This window comes from Chanodichthys erythropterus, chromosome 4, assembly GCF_024489055.1.
Source record: "Chanodichthys erythropterus isolate Z2021 chromosome 4, ASM2448905v1, whole genome shotgun sequence".
In the NCBI taxonomy this organism is placed as follows: Eukaryota; Metazoa; Chordata; class Actinopteri; order Cypriniformes; family Xenocyprididae; genus Chanodichthys; species Chanodichthys erythropterus.
In genome coordinates this window covers 5,403,244-5,422,290 of record NC_090224.1, presented here as the reverse complement: position 1 = coordinate 5,422,290, position 19,047 = coordinate 5,403,244, and the positions used below count along the sequence as shown (strand labels likewise).

The 19,047-nt window shown below is 38.1% G+C and overlaps 2 protein-coding genes across 2 annotated transcripts; one reads left to right on the top strand and one right to left on the bottom strand.

The window, feature by feature from the left end:
- The first annotated feature begins 1,084 nt into the window (after positions 1–1,084).
- On the top strand, positions 1,085–6,907 carry LOC137018366 (uncharacterized). Its single transcript, XM_067382970.1, has 7 exons — positions 1,085–1,103; positions 1,404–1,456; positions 1,549–1,579; positions 1,662–2,024; positions 2,749–2,877; positions 6,152–6,336; positions 6,515–6,907. The coding sequence occupies exons 4-7, from the start codon at positions 1,678–1,680 to the stop codon at positions 6,598–6,600; spliced, it is 747 nt and encodes a 248-aa protein (XP_067239071.1). The 5' UTR covers positions 1,085–1,103; positions 1,404–1,456; positions 1,549–1,579; positions 1,662–1,677; the 3' UTR covers positions 6,601–6,907.
- Positions 6,908–7,096: 189 nt separating this feature from the next.
- ccn2a (cellular communication network factor 2a) lies at positions 7,097–11,722 on the bottom strand. Its single transcript, XM_067383766.1, has 5 exons — positions 11,420–11,722; positions 10,989–11,205; positions 10,645–10,896; positions 10,263–10,474; positions 7,097–10,159 (listed from the first exon to the last, which is right to left on the bottom strand). Exons 1-5 carry the CDS (start codon positions 11,471–11,473, stop codon positions 9,863–9,865), a joined length of 1,032 nt encoding a protein of 343 aa, XP_067239867.1. The 5' UTR covers positions 11,474–11,722; the 3' UTR covers positions 7,097–9,862.
- Positions 11,723–19,047: the final 7,325 nt, after the last annotated feature.

Sequence of the window (19,047 nt, the reverse complement as noted above, 5' to 3'; positions counted from 1 at the left end):
GGCCGGGTGTGTGTGCGTCGCTTACCTGGGGAACACATGGCACCAGGATGCACTATGGGAAGAAGGCAAGCCGGCAGAGGCAGTGTGATGATTTGGGCAATGTTCTGCTGGGAAATCTTGGGTCCTGCCATCTATGTGGATGTTACTTTGACACATACTACCTACCTAAGCATTGTTGCAGACCATGTACACCCTTTCATGGAAACGGTATTCCAAGGTGGCTGTGGCCTTTTTCAGCAGGATAATGCTCCCTGCCAAAAAGCAAAAATGTTTCAGGGATGGTTTAAGGTGTTGACTTGGCCTCCAAATTTCCCAGATCTCAGTCCAATCGAACATCTGTGGGATGTGCTGAACAAACAAGTCTGATCCGTGGAGGCCCCATCTGCAACTTAAAGGACATAAAAGATCTGCTGCTAACATCTTGGTGCCAGAAACCACAGCACACCTTCAGAGGTCTAGTGGAGTCCATGCCTTGATGGGTCAGGGCTGTTTTAACAGCAAAAGGGAGACCAACACAGTATTAGGAAGGCGGTCATAATGTTATGCCTAATGAGTGTATATATTTACACAATCCAGATAGTGGGTGAGGCATGCCTCATTATGGTGGATGTTAAAAAACAGATAAAAGAGGTTCCTCAATTCAAAATGTAAAATGAATTATATTATTTCAGGTGCTTATAATATATTGTAAAATGCAAAACATAATGAAAAACAAATAAATCTGTGACTTTATTGGTGAATTATGTCAAGCCCTCTAAGAGTGGTTAGCTGAGGCCCCCTATGAACTTGTAATGCGCAAAGGAAATGTCTATATCTGTAGCTTCCTGCAATCTGCATAGCTTCAATACGGAAACAAAAACCTAACAACCGAGCGACCTAACAGGACAATGAACAGCTGAGCACACACAATATGAAAATATAAAAAATAGATTATTAGAGTAAAACTTTACTCTAAACTGTTGGCTATTGTGATGTTACTGGTATGCGTCATACCAAGCGTCATATCTGCCACGTCATTAAAGGGAATCCTCAAGAGCAACTTCCTTGTCTGTGGTTTGCCATTTTACAAACCTCTGCAAAGCGATGGAAACCCAGCTACTGAGGTAAATGAACATTACATTTCTGAAAAGTCAAAGTAATAATAGATCCTTATAATATATCCTATATCATTATGCTAGAACTGTATTCTTAGAAAGTTTACACATTTGCTTAGAGCCTACTAAACAATGTGTGTTCAGCATGCTTATCGTTCAGAGAGCATCGATTCCTGATTAAACGGGAAAGTTTGTGTGTAAAACAAATGTAATTTCTACCTAAATAAGTTAGCTCAGTGATTCATCTTGAAGACTTTTATTTGATTCTTTCAAAATGTGCCTCTAAACATTGTCCCTCCTTTTTTAAAGCTTTGATTTGTATTTGTGGCTACCAAAAGAATACAACAAACTCTTGAGAAGAGGTATGAAATGACACCAGTCACATCAAACAAGTATTTGAACTAGTCAATAAACACTACATTAAATATTAACTTATGCTTTATTTCTAACACAGCTGAAGAATTGACAAGGAACATTCTGTCAAGGTTAGAGTTATAAAGAGTTATCCTTCTGTTAGTAAAGATTCTTACCTCATTATGCTAAAATACCTTCTTTTTTTTCTTCTAGGCCTAATGATTGGCACATGGACTCTATCTACACCCTCAGTTTAAAAGCTGGTGGTCAATTTGGCCCAATCAAGTTTATTAACACGTGTGTCCCTGACTCATATTTGGTTGCCTTATATAATTGCTATATTAAATATGACTATATTGCATCTCTTTTCAACTTTTTTGAAAAGCTGAGGGCACCTATGGTCTTTTTACGAGCTGAAATGTATAATGAGGCCAAAGCGTCTTGGTTATTTTGGTCTCAATTCAACATCACCAAAGGTGCATCTGAAAAAGACAAGTATGTAACAGATGCTTGGAGTGAGCCAGAAGACCATTTACACATGTTTAATGACCTTCTAGTGAGCAGCGACAAGCTGAGGTAAATGCATTTCCTACTTTGTCCTTTCTAAACTAGAAATGAAATCAGCGTCTGGATGTACATATGATTTGTATTTCGGTGGCTTTTCATTGTTTGAAAGAAAGAAAAAATATTAGAATTAGTTGAGGAATATCTATATATTTTTAAGCAAGGCCGTAACCATGTCTTGAACACTGGTGGGACCATTTTTTTTTTTTTTTTAAGATAAAGCTGTGAAGGGAATTGTTGCTAATACAATGATATCAGTGGGGAAAAAAAAATAATTTCAATCAATTTCAATAGTACATTAGAGGTGCTTAATGTGATAGTTCCATAATACAATATTGTTAAGTTCCGAGATTCTTCAAGAACCTCAGCAACAGTGTGCAAGAATTTAAATTATCGTACGTTTTGACCATTTCTTAATTATTGGGGATGGGGGACTTGTCATTAATTACTCACCCTCATGTCGCTCCGCACCTGCAAGACCTTCGTTCGTCTTCCAAACCAAAATTAACAGTAAAATATCCAAAAACCACAAGTCCAGTGTTATATAATTTGTTCACTTGAGTACTTACAATATCCCAAATGTTTCCAACTTTTTGTAAATCGTGAGAAAATTGCAATTTTAACCAAGGCTCCGGGACGTGTGAGGAGTTGCCTGTCAATTGCATCATACCCGTGTTGACAGGCCCAGACATGTCCAAACTCACATTGTTTAACATTATTATTTTCTCTACCCCAGCAAATTTCAACATCTTGGCTATGTGCATGCCCTGGGACTTGAGGATCTGCATCCTTTGCTCATTCTAGTGGACATACATTGGGGAATGAATACAGCACCACTCCTACATATTGAAGATGATTATTACAGGTAAAAAATTTTTTTGGACATAGTACCATTGCCACCTCAAGTATTGCAATTATCAGTGATTTGGTCAAGTTTCAAGGTCAAGCTGTTTTGCTATTTTCTTTGGGCCCAACTGCTTTAGCTGCTAATGAGCAGGCTAGCAATTTTAGGGTGCTTTCACACCTGCCTCATTTAGTTCGGTTGAATCGTACTAGAGTTCGTTTCCCCCTTTGGTGTGGTTCGTTTGGGCAGGTGTGAAAGCGGGAACTGCACTTTTTATTGTGGCCTTGCTTGCTCTGAAAAATATAAATTGGCTTGTATTTAAAGGGTTAGTTCAGCCAAAAATGAAAATTATGTCATTAATTACTCACCCTCAGTGAGGCCTCTATTGCAATTTCAAAACACCGCTTTGAAGCTTTACAAATCTTTTGTTTCGAATCAGTGGTTCGGAGCGCCAAAGTCTTTGTTTACATGTTCCGAACTTATTTTTATGTCATTTATTTCATTTAATAGACTATTAACTTAATTGCTGTTTGAGGATTTTTAACCAACGAGCCAATTGTTGATGATTTTCCGACTCTGTCTGTTTTAAAAAAACGCGCGCGCAGACAGTTCAGATATGAGAAATATACAATATATATATATATATATATATATATATATAAATAAAATAATTAATCAGAATACTTACTCCTGCTCACTCACGCCAAAGAACTCCCCGCTCAAGCTCGCCATCTCTGCAAGATTAACGATGGCAGTTTGCACGCACAACTACTAGAAGATTTACATCTGTCAGACAGGTTGCTGACGTCATCAAGCTTAGTTTGAGTCTGTGCAAACGGAAGTGCTAAAAATCGCTAAAAATGGGCTTCACTTGTCTCAATTGAGTTCCGGGGTCGCTGTGTCCATTTCTTTTACTGTCTATGCTCCGGGCGGGCCTGCCGCCACAGCAGCAGGCTCCTGATTGGTTAACGCGGCGCGAATTTACGCTAAAGTTAAAATTTTTCAACTCGGGCATCAGACGCGAATTCGCGCCAAACGCGTAAATGCACAAAAAGCACCATTCGCGCGAAACGCTCAATTTGCGTCTTCCGCGCCGCGCTAAACGCCTATTTGCACCGCGAGACCTCCAGATGCACGTAAACGCGTCTTTACATTAGGCTTGTTTGAGATGAGCAAATTCTGCGCAGAACCGATCACCGGTGATAACCGCGAGATGCATGCCGGTTAGAAATGTGTCCGAGGGTGGTCCGCCTTGCTCTGATGTCATGCTGACGTATGTTAAAAACCTCTCGCGAGGGCGAGGCGGCCTCATCGGATTCTGCAGTCGAGCGCAGTTGCTCTCCACCGACTGCGCTGACCAAAAGCACGATGGGAAACGACTTGATGACGACACAGCTTAAAGCTTATTGGTTTAAACAACCGTGATGTATTGATCTCTTTTAAAATGTTTGATTTTGAAACACTAATACCATGATTTTATGCGTATAAATTATGTGTGAATATTCCAAAAGTCTCTGAGAGTGCGATCTCTCTGTGGGTTATGTGATTGTTATCATATTTATAAAAATATATAAAAACATGTCTGTAATTAAAATAAAAATGATTGATACACACATCCTTCGAATGGAAATAAATATCAAGTACTTTGTGTGTATTGTTCATTATGTTTATTTTAATTTAAAAGCAACAGAACGTTAATTACATCCAGTTTATCAGCAACACAGCGCACGAGTGTGAATCCCGCGATATCCGCCTTTGATCTCGCAGGTGTCTGATGCACTCCGAGAACGGAGAATTGTCCATCTTGCCTGCACTTTTTTTCACTCCTCCCCTCACTGCAGCCGCCTACTCTCGGCTGAACTTAAGGCGAGGCTAGGCGCATCTCAAACAAGCCTATTGACTTAACATTGAAATCATTCGCGCCAGACGCTCTATTCGCGTTTGGTGTGAACACAGCAGCCAATTTGCTTCTATTGGCCATGAAAAATCAAAATGGGTGCATCACTAATAATAACAAAATAAATAAATAAATAAAGGATTATTTAAAAAATCTAATTTTTTTTTCCCTTTGCTGTTTGTTGTTTATATAGTTAATATTAATGCAGCTATCAGTGCACTAAGGTTAAATATTAGTATAAACATATTTATACTAGGGATAGTTCACACAAGTGATCATATGTTTTTTCCAAACCTGTAAAATGTGGTGGTGGAGAGATGCAAAAAAACTGTAGGAGTCAGCTTTGAATATAGGCCTTCTCTCGAGATTATTGGGTAGATCATTTCATTTCATTTTCTTTATATACATTCTAAATGTTACAAACAAACTTTGTTAATAAAACAGTATAAACCACTGTGTCAATTCGACTCTATACACCTATAAAACAACCTATATTATTAACAATATTTTATTGTTGTTATTTAATGTTTTGTTATCCCTCTGATGCACATCTTTACAAATATAAAAATAGAATTTAGGAATGATAGATCACTAGTAATTATATATGGATGTGATGTTAAAAGAAACAAATATTTTCATAATTTGTTTATCAAGATATTGGTTATGTCTAATAAATTGCAGATATATATTTTGTAACTGATGTTAAAAATACAATTTAGTGGAAAACCAAATCCTGGTGGGTAGAGGTCATTTTTATTTACAGGTTTTAAACTTAAAACAGAACATCAAGTTAATACGGTCCTTTGTGTGAAGTATTTCAAAGTATTCCAAAGTATTTAGATTAAGTTACTAAACTTGAGTAATGTAACGAAATACATTACAGATTACTTTTTAAAGCATGTATTTTGTAATCTGTAGTGAAATACATTCTAAAAGTAACCTTCCCAACCCCGTATATATATATATATAATATAATATATTTTTTTAATATTATTAATATTATTATTATTATTATTATTTTTTTTTTTTCTGCGCACAAAAAGTATTCTTGTCACTTTATATTAAGGTAGAACCACTACTCACATGAACTGTTTTAAATATGTCTTTAGTACTTTTCTGGATCTTGAGAGGTTCATTTGCATTGCTGGCAATAGAGGCCTCTCTGAGCCATTGGATTTCATCAAAAATATCTTAATTTGTGTTCTGAAGATGAACAAAGGTCTTACGGGTGTAGAACGACAAGAGGGTGAGTAATAAATTACATTATTTATGGGTGAACAAACCCTTTAAGGTTGCATCACAAATGTACTGGCTTCATATTTTTTACTGTACATTTCCAAAGTTGTGTTGTACCTCCATTGAAACTTTTTAATTGATTTTTTTTTTTTTTTTTTTAAGGACCTATGAACTCCAGTTTTTACTGATGTCAAGGACATCCTTCTCAACTCACATGATTGTTGGTTTAAACCTCTTTGATCGATGGGTTTTCTATGATAATGAGGAGCCATCCTATGAGGATTTTAACCTGGACTTTAATGGAGACTTCATTATCCATTTTGCTGGCTATGTTAGAACACAGAATGGTATGTTTATTTACCATTTCACTCTATGTGTGCAATAGTTAAGTTTCCATACTTTCCTCAAGCCCATATTTTCACATTTTATTATTAAAATTTTTCATTGAATATTTTTAAAATATTTCTTTAAATTATGGAATAAACAGAATGACTGTCTTAACGTTTGACTTTATCGTTTTACCAGTGCAATTCGGAGTAGCTGAAGAAGGATGCTATGGAGCTGTTCCTTTTAATCATTCCTTTGGCTTTCAAAAGAAACACATCGACTGAGTTGTGATCAATCACATCAGCATTAAACACTGGGTGTGTCTCTGTCAGCTCACTAGTTCGGTAGTTAGGGCACTGATCAGGACTGTCTCAATCTCTCGCAAAAATCTCAATCTCAGAGCTGATGTGATTTGATCTGCTGCACAACACTTATCTCTCATGTTTCCCCAAAGACAGTATACAGAACATTCAATGAAACAGTGTCATATCTAGCTGTATGGGCAGACAGAGATGATTTGTACAGAAATATGTCTCCTTTGTTTAATACCAAGCAGCAGAGATTATTGACAGAGAAACATACAATCTGACAGCATGCTTGAATCTTTTGTAGAATTGTAGTGTAGATATGTGCTGATGTATTGCACCTACAGTAGAATACTATATATAATTTTATAATGTAATTTTGTGCTGATGCTTTATTCAGTCTTGCATGAACAATAAAGCATGTATAATTACATTTTTTCAAAATGTTGTTTATTGTCTTCTTGTAATCAACATTTCAACAGCCAAATGAAGTATGCAAACCAAATTTTGTACACACAGGGTGATTTGTAGATTTATTTTATTTTATGAAATCACAGGTATGTGCATTTATAGCGTTAACAATATAATTAATAATATCCACGATCTGTAAACCAGATATTTAACTTATCCATGAATGAGGATGGATGCAGTGATGTTATAATGCCAGAATAAAACAATAAATACATTTATTACATTTTAAGATATTTTAATCACAAATGAAATGGCTGTATTGGACTTTGGACAGTCAAACTGAATGAACTTTTGACACTTCAAAATCTTTAAAATACCTTGATATAAATATTTGTAGCAAAATATAATTAAAACCTTTTGGATTCAATAAAGTAGATCTAGTTCCTTGCATACTTTGGATGTCATATCTTTGTTTTTATTATTATTATTAAGACCTTTGGACAAAAAGTAACGTCATTGAACCAGACAATACAGAGGTAGATGGAGGACAATAATTTACAAATTATTTTGGCTCTAAAGGTATAATATACCAGAATGTACTATAATAAATTACACTATTAAACTAATCTACACACATACATTTATGATGCTGACTTGTCTTAATCTATTTACTTTTTAATAAGGGAAATCAGTGTATAATTAATGTAATTTTTTATTATTTTTTAAAAGATTTTATGAACTGTAAAACTATTTAGCTAAAACTTTGTTTTCAGTCAATATTATCCCAAAAAGCAAATTTAAACATCTCAATTGCATTGTCTGTAAATGTGCAACAAAAAATGTAAAGATGTCCTATTCTTGATTACAAGCCTAGAGAATATTTTTCAACTCAGCCTCGTTAAACAGTGCTTATTTAAAAAAAAAAAAAGTTGTTCCATATGGCATTATAATCCACATCCACATTTTACAACGAAAAATAAAATTTTTAAAAATGTATAAGAACTTTGTAAACCTGAATAAGTGGGGCTAACTCAAAAGATCTGAGGTAGTTACATAATTTTTTTTGAGTAAAGATGTTCCCAATTTTAAGTAAGCAGAACTATCCAGTTTTGAGTACTCATACATGTTAATTGCTCTTAACTTTAAGTACTGAGTATATTTAATTTCATGGATGTGAAAAAAAAATCACTACCACAGACAGTCGACAGATGGCGCTCATTTGACATAACTTCATCAAATCCAGTATCTGATCTAACTTAAAGGGATAGTTCATCCAAAAATGACAATTCTGTCATCGTTTACTGACCCTCAAGTTATGAATTTCTTCTTCTGAACACATAGATACATAGAGGTTAAAGATATTTTGATGAATGGGTAACCAAGCAGTAGGGCCCTTAGTTACTGACATTCTTCAAAATATCTTCTTTTAAGTTTGTTTATTTATTTATTATTCTGAAAATGACAAAATATGTGTATATTCAATGGGGCATATCCAGCACTCGTGGCCAACAGAGACAACATTGTTTGACAGTGTTCATATTGCTGTTATATTTTTGATCAAGTAACTGCTGCATTAGTGAGCATAAGAGACTTTAAAAAAAATCTTACCCCAAACTTTGAGCGGTAGTGTATATCAGTTGTAAATGTTTATGTTTTGAGAGTGCAAATGAGAGTGTCTATTAACTAGTGTCTTTATACATTATCTATGTATGTGTATGTACATGTGTACATGTGTGGTCTTGAGCTTGATGGACCGCACACAATGCAGCTGCGTGGTCCGCAGTATGGCAGTGAAGTAAGTGTGAACATGAGAGACTTTTGTGAAAACACTGTGTTGCTCGTGTGGTTAACATTAGGTGTACTGTATGAAGTTGATCTGTATACTATAGTTATATGAGGGTAAAAATGACTCAAAAGTTGGCAATTTATATAAAAAATATAACATTTTATTTAAAACTACCAAAGTGAAAACATGTAACTTTTTGGTCACACTTCTCAATAAAATATTGGACAAGCTGTACCAAGAACAGTCAAGTCAGCACATGAAACCATCATTAAACATGGTGAAGCAAGAGAAAAAAAAAAAGACAAATGCTTTGAATTTAAATTAACTTAAGCTGTACAAAATATGTACATTATTTACAGCTTTCAAAAAATAGATACTGTAATTAAAAAAGAATGAAGCTACAATTCATCCAGTCTTTTTGACAGGGGTACTGACTCTCTCCCAGCAGGAGGAGCCAGATAGTCGAAGTCAAACACTCAGTGCTATATTACCCTTCATAGTTCTTAGCCTAACTTCATGTCTTAGTTCAGCTCAATCAAACTCTGAGCCAACAAATTCAACTAAACGTAAGAGCACATTTTTTTCTGTCTCTTTCTTCCACCTTCTCTCAGCTTGATGAGGCGATTAGCTTCTGGGGTTAAAAGCTGCCATCTGTTTCTTACTATTTTTGCTCTCAGAATCTGAATCTGCCCACCACAGTTTAGGGGAGGGGCTTGGCGTCATCTGCCAATCAGTGACATTGGGCGTCACAGAGTCGGACTATAGTGCAGTATTGTTTTTTAGGGGGCGTCCGAACTGAGCCCGGTCATTTTACAATCCCCACCCCCTAGCTTCAGACATCCACCATGACAAATGAATATACACATACAGCATATAAATCCAGAGCCCATGTACAAGATACAAACACATACACGCAAAAAGACGTAAAATGAAAGCAACGAACCATAAAAAACAAACAAGTACTTTGTGCTGAGATATGAGATGGATATCTGTTCAGTTCAAGTGGACAGTCGCTGCATGGAACTCCTTGTTGCAGTCGTCTCCTCACGCCATGTCACCGACCATTTTCTTGTAGTACATGGACTCAAAGATGTCGTTCTCACCGGGGCAGTTGTAGTGGCATGCGCAGGTCTTGATAAACATCATCTGCTTCTTCATGACTTGGCCGTCGGGGCACTTGAACTCCATGGGCAAGGTAGCGGTTCTGTGAGGGGTGCAGCAGCGACCGTCCGTGCACACGCCGCAGAACTTGGGCCGGTAAGACTTGGTAGTGGTGCAGCCAGAAATCTCAAACTTCATGGGTTTGGAGACACGTGGTGTGCGGATGCACTTCTTCCCTTTCTGTAAAGACAGAATGAAAAATTAGCCATCAAGTTTTGTGATGCCGTCATCATCATTATGTGTCAGTGCCCAAGAGTAAGCTGTGTGATTGGTTGCTGCTTACCCTGATTTTCTCCTCCAGGTGTGACTCACAAGGACGGACCATGCAGAGGCGGGACTGCTTCTCCAGACGGCACTCAAGGTTGTCATTGGTGACACGGGTAGAGATTCCCAATCCGCAGGTCTTTGAGCATGCGCTCCATTCTGTGGTTTGAACTAGGCAGTTTTCTCTCATCATGGAGGGATCTGGCCCGTATGTCTCCTCCTCTCTGTAAGCTACAAAACAAGACAAGATGTTACTCAACACATTCCATCATTCAGCATGATGTCATCCTACTGTTCATGCCATTACATCATTGCGTCGGTATTCATTCCAACCTACTTAATGGAGACTATTACTGTGTCAGTTTTGACTCAGTGGACAGTCAAGATCAAGGAATGCTCACCTGCCAAAGCTGATCCCACAAAGGTGGTCTGGTGAGGGGAGTCACACACCCACTCCTCGCAGCATTTCCCTGGCACTTTCACCCTGCGGGGCATTGGGCAGTCGGGGCTGGGAAGCCTGATGTCCATTCCACAGAGGGGCACGCAACCTACGGCGCCGTCCAGACACGTGCACTGGTATTTACAACTGCTCTGGAAGGACTCTCCGCTGCGGTATACCATCCCACCAAACACGCAAGTGGCACCATCTCTGGCTATGGGACGCAGATGAAAGGTGGTTTACAACTCGGACTCAACTCAACAAGAATTGACTCAGCATCTGTATGTCAAAAGCCAAGATCCTCACCTGTGCAGACTCCGATACGACGGTTGCTTGGGGAGCCGTAGTCACAGTAAAGGCCTTTGTGGGGGTCGCAAACATCTCGCTCTGTGCACAGCTCGCCCAGTTGCTTGGCACACACTCGGCAACACCCACAGGTGTCCGGCACCAGGCTTACGCCGGGCGAACACTGGGGTGGAACTTCAGGGCATAGGCATTGTCCACTGCACTCCTGAGCCACTGCCTGAGGAATAAGACACAGTGTTCTAGTGAGAGTTTGAACATTTGCTCAACATTGACCTTAAAGGAAATCTCTGATGGGTTGTTCAAGAAATATACATTTTGAGGAATTTCATACTGGCAAAAATGTAAAGATATAGTCTGATCACCCTAATTCATAATTTTCTAGACTCCACATGCATGTCTTGTTCTCATAATGGTGCATTAAAAGGACTTACCCATCTTAAGAAAGTCAGGCAAAGCAGAGCAATCAGATTCATTCCAGAAAACATGATGACCTCTTCTTTACAATCTGTATCAAGAAAATCTTCTTTTGTGATCCTTCAATATCTTGCCGGTGTACTGCAGTCTACTCTTCAGATTTGATCAAGCCGATCTCGTTGCGCAGTCTTTGAATCCAGTTCCTCCTGATCTTGTCGAGTGAAAGCTAGAGTTTAGCTTCGGTACGAAGTTTAGGCAGAGCCGAGATGAGCTACTGTTGCTTCTCTCTGGAGGACTTGGAGTGTTCTGATTCTCCAGCAGCAGCTGAGCTACCTTTATACACGCTGCGCTGCGGTGGACTGCCTCCACCTCAATGGAACGCTGGATAAACATGGGCATTCCTGGCATTCTTTCCAAGTTTCCTGCCCCCCTCCGCTCTCCACTCCCCTCTCCCCCTCCACTGGACCTGCACCCGCTGCCATCCTACATTCCTGGGCTGTCACATAGCAAAATAAAAGTGCAGTCTTGGTATTACCTTGCAGTGCTTGGTTGTAGTTTAAGCAATTTGTCTCAGAGATAGATGGGTGCATGTTTTTCTGATTTATTGACAGTTCAGGATGATGGTGTTAGATTTTCAGTGGCCAATAAGCATCAGTTAAAGGACAGTTCATCTATAAATTAAAATTCTGTCATTATTTATAAAATGAAGACATTTGGAAATGTTGTGCATACATTGAAAGTCAGTAGAATACATTGTTTTATTTAAACCTCACTGACATTCATTATATGGGCAACAATAGTTAAAACATTCTTCAGAATATCTAAAGGAAAGTAAATAATGACAGAATTTTAATTTCTAAGTGGACATAGCTTTTAATATATTTCAATTTCTGAGTGGACATAGCTTGTCATAGCCTTTTAAAACAACTATACAGGCATCTTGAAAATATTTATTCATAATGCGTGGTGTATTCCTATTTTTAGACTTGCATTATGTACTTTTTGCACGTCTTACATAAGTTTTCTTGTGACACTGCAACTGGATTCTGACTGATTGCTTTAATCTTGATGTTTTTCTGTAATTGTATACTTTCACCTGGCTAATAACATTAGTCAGCTGTGTGTTTTACAGTGCAGGTGCAGTACGATTCTATTTTACTCCTTCAGACAGCAGACAGAAGGGCAGCAGGAAAGTGGCTAGACTTTAGCGTTTCTATATTTTTTTTAAAACAAAAAAAGAAGGATCCCCAGACTCCCCTCCTCACTCTTATGAAAGGGAGCACTGCCTCTTACCAGCCGGCGAATCGGAAATGAAAAACTCCCAGAGAAGAAACGGGAGGTGAAGGAATGTTATCCCCCTGCCAGCAGACGTACTGTTACTACATGCACACAGTCTCAGAGGAAGACTTGCCTTATATGGGAATCTTCACTCTAGTCTAGGCTCTCTTGTTGCCACCCCCCACCTCATTCTCTTGTCCACACTCTTTTACTCTGGTCTGAAAACAGTGTTGCTGGTGTCGAGGATTGTAATGTGCCTGTCTGTCAACAACCTCTCATTCCAGCTGAGCTGAAATCTGCCCCCCCACCCACCCCGCTTTTACAAGATTAGGCTCATCATGATGCTGAGTACAACAAAATGCTGATAACTCGAAAAAGTTTTTTTTAAATAATTTACCTGTCAGTCATTAACAATGTGTTGTGCGTGTGTTAGTCCGTGCAAGTTTTTCTGTGGCCAAGCAGGATGGACCGTGCCCACAGTCTGGCGGCTAAATAAACATAACTGTGTGTGGCGCAATTCAGGTGTGTGTAAAAATCGTGTTCTTACCTTTGTACTCTGTGCTAAGCTCTTTTAGTGCCTGCAGCTACATTCCTGCCTCAATGAAGCAAAGATAAATACTTTCAGCTCTGCTAAACTTTAATGTCATGCATACTACCTCCCTAGGAGGATGAAGAAGGTCTGAAACTTTACCACCAACAGAATATTTCAGAAACAACTTTCTGCCAGGTCTTTGAACAGAAGCATTTCTGTAACCCCCATCATAGAGTTTATTCAAGCTGGCACACTGCTCTAAAAGAGGATGATGGAAAAGCTGACGATGTCGTAAAAGGCAAAAAGGCAAATGTTTAATAACTGACTTTAAAAAGGTGGTTGTAAATGATGACCCGATTCTAAAACTGGTGGGAGTGACGTGGACTGCAAACAGGACTAAATTTGGTGAGCTAAGACAGTATTCATGTATCAGTTGCTGAGAGAGGTCAAAGGTCACTGTCTAATGATGTAATGGAAAAGACTCCAGGCATTAGGGAAATGAAAACCTGTTGACAGAAGTCATTGGGGTATGTGGTCACATGACTGCATTTTACTTTCTTTCCCAAGAGGGGTAGGGTCATGGTTAGGCAGGTGGGTGTTCTGCGCATAATTTGGAGGCTGTTTATTGTTCTCTAGACAAACGTGAACAAAGCTTGAATACTTTGGAGCCATGTTCTGGCTGCCAGAAGCAATTTTCCATAGCTGCACAATTCCAGCATCCCATTTTCATTCTGTCTGGACAGCTCCCAGACCAGTTAATTTGAGCGCTCAGGTTACCAATGTTCAACCAAAATATGCTGTCTGTATCGTATTGGTATTTTTTTTTTTACCCAAACCAAGTTTTTTTTTTTGGACTGGCTCTTTGTCTAGTTTAATATGATTGGTGAAAAGTGATTGGACTTGCCCAAAGAACAAACAAGGATGCTTGAATATACATGAATAGAGATCATTTATCAGATAATTGAGCAGGAGGCTGACATGATGGAAAACAGGCCTGCTATGACTGCTGTCTGTAGTACTTCACAAATTAATAAGTTTTGATCTATCTATCTATCTATCTATCTATCTATCTATCTATCTATCTATCTATCTATCTATCTATCTATCTATCTATCTATCTATCTATCTATCTATCTATCTATCTATCTATCTATCTATCTATCTATCTATCTATCTATCTATCATCTATTTTGACAAATATTGTATTTCTAGGTGAAAAAAATTAAGGTGCAGCAACATTTACCATTGCTCTGTGAAATTTGGTGGAAAAAATCCAGTCATTATAGTCATAGGAATCTTGGCTTTTCAAAGTTTCACATGAGGGTGAAAATATTTCCCACGCAGATTTCACTCATGTTCAAGTTGGTCATGTACTGTAAGTTTGCCAGTCTCGACCTATGCAATTGACAATGGACCTTTTTAGTCCAAGAAATTTAGCTGAAATATCACTATTGTGACCACACCTTTACAATTATATGAATTTCTTTGAATTTCAATTCATTTTAATTGACTTGCATTCTAATTACAATTCCGCATCCTGTTTTCTACCTCAAATGCAGAAATTGAATTGTAACTTCAAAGACATTCTCAATTCATTTCTCAATTTTGTCTGTCTGGTAAATCTGCTTTTGCCATGGATAAGAAGACTACCAAATAAACAGCTTCTATACTCAAGTGCTTCAATCCCAATTTGGTCGTAGATGTCCTCGGTTTGTGGCTTTGGAATTTTAAGCAAGGATCAGTGAAAAAAGACGTAATGCTGTTTGTATGGGTTTGTAAACACTTGAAATGAAGCAGTTGGAAATCCTGTGTTATGGTTTTTTAAGTCACTTCCTGCACAGGGTTTCCTCTGTCTGGCTGGTGAGGTGGTGGTTGTGGTAGAGGGATGCCCTCATTTGCTTGGTTGTTGTTCAGCAGAGGTTTTTGCGGCCACATTCCTGTGGGATTCAGTGGAGCATTCCTCATGGGATTTGCCTGACGTTCCTTACGCCCATGCATCTCTCACTTCTCCTCTAGTTACATCATGAGTTCCCATCCTATTTGTGATGATGCCATAGTTGATGCCTTGTGGTCAGTCAGCAAATACGATGGTAAGTTGAGTATTTTTTAAATTATATTTAATGGGACTTTATAAAATATACCCATTTTATGTGTGACTATTACAGGTTCAACAGGTTCACATGTGTTGAAGATTCAGGCCTCAGTGACGTATGCTAACATTGTGTTGATAGAAACGCCAAAAATTATCCATATTTTTCCACCCTGCCTTACGGTATGTGAACCACCTCGATTCACAAATGCTTGTGTGGAATTGGCCATATGGAAGGCATAAAATCCACACTTAACACCTCTGCTGCACAAACATTTTCCAGCGTATTAATCATAATTCAGAGGACAAGCATATTTTTGTCAACAGAGAGGGGTGACTGTATGATTTGAATATTGCAAATATCAGCAGAAGACATAATCAAGCATCATAAATTAGGATTAATGATTATTACATGGTTTTCGTCTTCACTTCTGCTTGATCAAGCTATACTGCTGAGAGTTTAATGTAATGACATAAATTAGAGTGGCTGCATCATATATTTCAGTGTATAAAGCCTCATCATCAAAAAGCTCAAGCAGCAATAAGTGCTGAACCATAAAATAAACTCTAAGAAAGATTATTTACCCTTCAATCCGCCACCTCATCTAAAGCTGCTGCCTCTATAATTGGCTTCTGGCTGGCCGTTAAAAGAATGTTCCGCACTTTGAAACTTCAAACTGACCCTCCCTCAGCCTCAGTTTAAATACCACATGTGGCAGACACGGCAAATGGAGTTAATGGTGGTTACGGGCTGTAGTTTTGGCCCTTTGAAATGGTGCGGCTAGGTCAGACTGTACTGATTCAAAGTGCAGACTGGCCCAAGCCCACCGTACAACATCACATGTCTCGAAACAAAAAACCACACCACTCATTAGATCATTTAGGGTAGTCTGAGAGCAAAAAATGTGGAAATTGGGTCCCTCAGAAAGGTTTGGTTGATTTATGAGACAAGAAAAGGGGCATGATGGGGTGGGTGGGTTGAGCGAGTTTGTGGAAAAGGCTATCAAGGATTGAGTGTTGTTTTGTTTGAAATGTAAAGGATGGAATGTGGTGGGAAACAGTGGTTGATTTGTTGAAAGGTTTGATCTGAGAGGAAGCTGGGGTATGTGCAGACCAGTTAAGTTTCATCTGTGCCACAAGCTCACTATTGAAGGTGTCTAATGTTACCAGCAACTAAATGAAGACAAAAATTCTGAGATTCTCTGAGAAAAACTTGGATTCTCTGAGATTTGTTTTGTTTGTTTGTTTTGTTTTGTTTTCTAGCCTTGTTGACAGTAACCAATACACTTAACACTGGCCAATAAGCTCTTGTTTCTAATGGACTATAGTAACCATCTGTTTGTATTTAGAAACTGTTGCTGAGCAGTGTAGAGAATAACTCACTAAAAGTAGGGACACTAGATCACTGTGAACTTAACTACATTTGTCAGCATCATGAGTGGTTCAGCTGTTTTCAAAATGTTGTAACTTTTCCAGTAACAAGCCATTTTTTGCAGTAAGTCAATGCTACATTGAATATATATCTAGCATTGGAAAGTGAATTTATTCATCCAAACGGTCCCCTTTGGAATACTTCATGAAGTGCTGGACAGTCCGATTCATTTTAGTCAATCGGTTCATCCTAAATGGTTCTCTCTTGTTGGAAAGTCAAATTCATTCTAGTGATTCAGTTTGTTTGGATGATTTGTTTTAAACAAACAGATTAAAAAACAGACCTGTGCATCATTTTATGTTTTTATAGTAGAATGTTAAGTGTTTTTGTTAATTATTTTGTTTATGTAATTGTTTTTGTGCCAAAAATAGGCTGATTAAATGATTTGATATTTATGCTTAATAAGACAGTAACTGCTTATATAGCTTCTGTGTAGTTAGTTTTCATTAATAACTGTTAGTATCATGTAGCCAACTTCTATTTTCAAAGGGTCTCTTGACTGTAGCTTAAAATGTATCTTGGCAAACACTGATGTCAAAACACTTTAACTTTTTGTATGGTGATAAAATGTGAGTTCTTGGAAGAAATAGCACGATGGTCAGTAAATATTTAAGGTATTCTTCAGACTAGAACAGAAAATCAAGGAAAGCGCTGTGGTCTTATGTGTCTCGTTGTACGATTTACAACAGAGAGAACGTCTCAACAGTAACAATACTAAACCAGTGCAATTTTGTTCTGTTCACCAATCACACTGAGTGATATTCCATATGGCCGCCTGACTGACTTTACTCAATTTATTGAGTCCTCTCTTCTCCTGGAATTCAGATTGTGGTTTGAACGCTGTCACGACAAAGAACAAAGATCCAAATATAGGCCCCTGAACAGCCCATTCCCCTAGACATACACCAACATTACTGTTTTACCAGACAACGCCAAGGTATGCATCTCCTCCTGCCCCCACAGAGCAGTTACTAGAACCTTCTATAGATGTGGCTCCATATTTTCAATCTCTCCGAGAGATCGGCTGTTTGCAGAAGCCTCGCCAAACCTCACACAAATAAGATAGCTTTGTGGCGTCTGAAGCCGTGTGTATTTAGACACCCGTAATGAGACTAAAAAGGTCATAACAGACTGAGATCTGTGAGTGACAGATGCTCTGACAACAAGAGGAATTTGTACCAGTAAACTCTGTACATTTATAGGCTATTTCCCGGTCTTCGGTCTTCTAAATTGGACCTGAGAGCAAAGATGGACTGTTTATGGAAAGTAAGACTTAAAGGGGACCTATTATGGCCCCTTTTACAAGATGTGAAATAAGTCTCTGATGTCCCCAGAGTGTGTATGTGAAGTATTAGCTCAAAATAACCTATAGATAATATTTTATACTATGTTAAAATTGCCACTTTTTGGGGTTGAGCAAAACGTGCAGTTTCAGTGTATGCCCTTTAAATGCAAATGAGCTGCTGCGCTTGGCCTAAGAGGGCGGAGCGCCAAGAGCTCATTCTCCGGTGTCAGGAGTCAGTCAGGATGCAATATAATGTAAGAAACTGCAAATACATGCTGCATGGAGATGGAACAGTAGTTCAGTTCAATTACAGTTATAACTTATATTGTCTTCTTGTTTTCATGCACTATATAAATACAAGCCAATTTACAGATGAGTTTTATAACATTTATTGTACTTCACACAAAATATGAAGCATCTGTTTTCACTCTAGAAAATCTTTGTAAAAGCTTAATAAAACAGTGCAAGTGTGCATTAAAATATTATCCATAAACTCTCTCTCTCCCTTGCATTATCATCAACATACACAGCGAAGTACAAAGAAACAGTAGTTGGTTGTAATATATAAAGAACTTATATATAAAATATATTATAAAGAATATATAAAGAACAAATATATAAAGAACTTTATGCATTTTCGGGTGGTGCTTAATAAATTGGTCAACTTTATATCCTTAAATCAACTCCGATGAACTGTGATAAAGTGCTCTCACCTTCATTACTGCCATATCCAGTATCACTCTGGAGGCTGTAAGCTGGATCACGAACAGTTTACTGATCTATCCTTGAGTAACACATTTTTAGCACAACCTCTGTTTTATATTGTCCCTTTGTATTGACATTCATTCACAAAGTCCGGTGTGAAATGATTCACGCAGACATAAACGAATTTCGGTAGAGTTGCCACAGAACACCTAAAACGCTCGGGAGACATTCTCGTCAATGCAGCAATGGCGGACTATGTAAACTCGCTGTGAACTCGCTTAGGGTGTTAATGTTAAAACGGCAGTGTCTGTCAACATTCGTGGG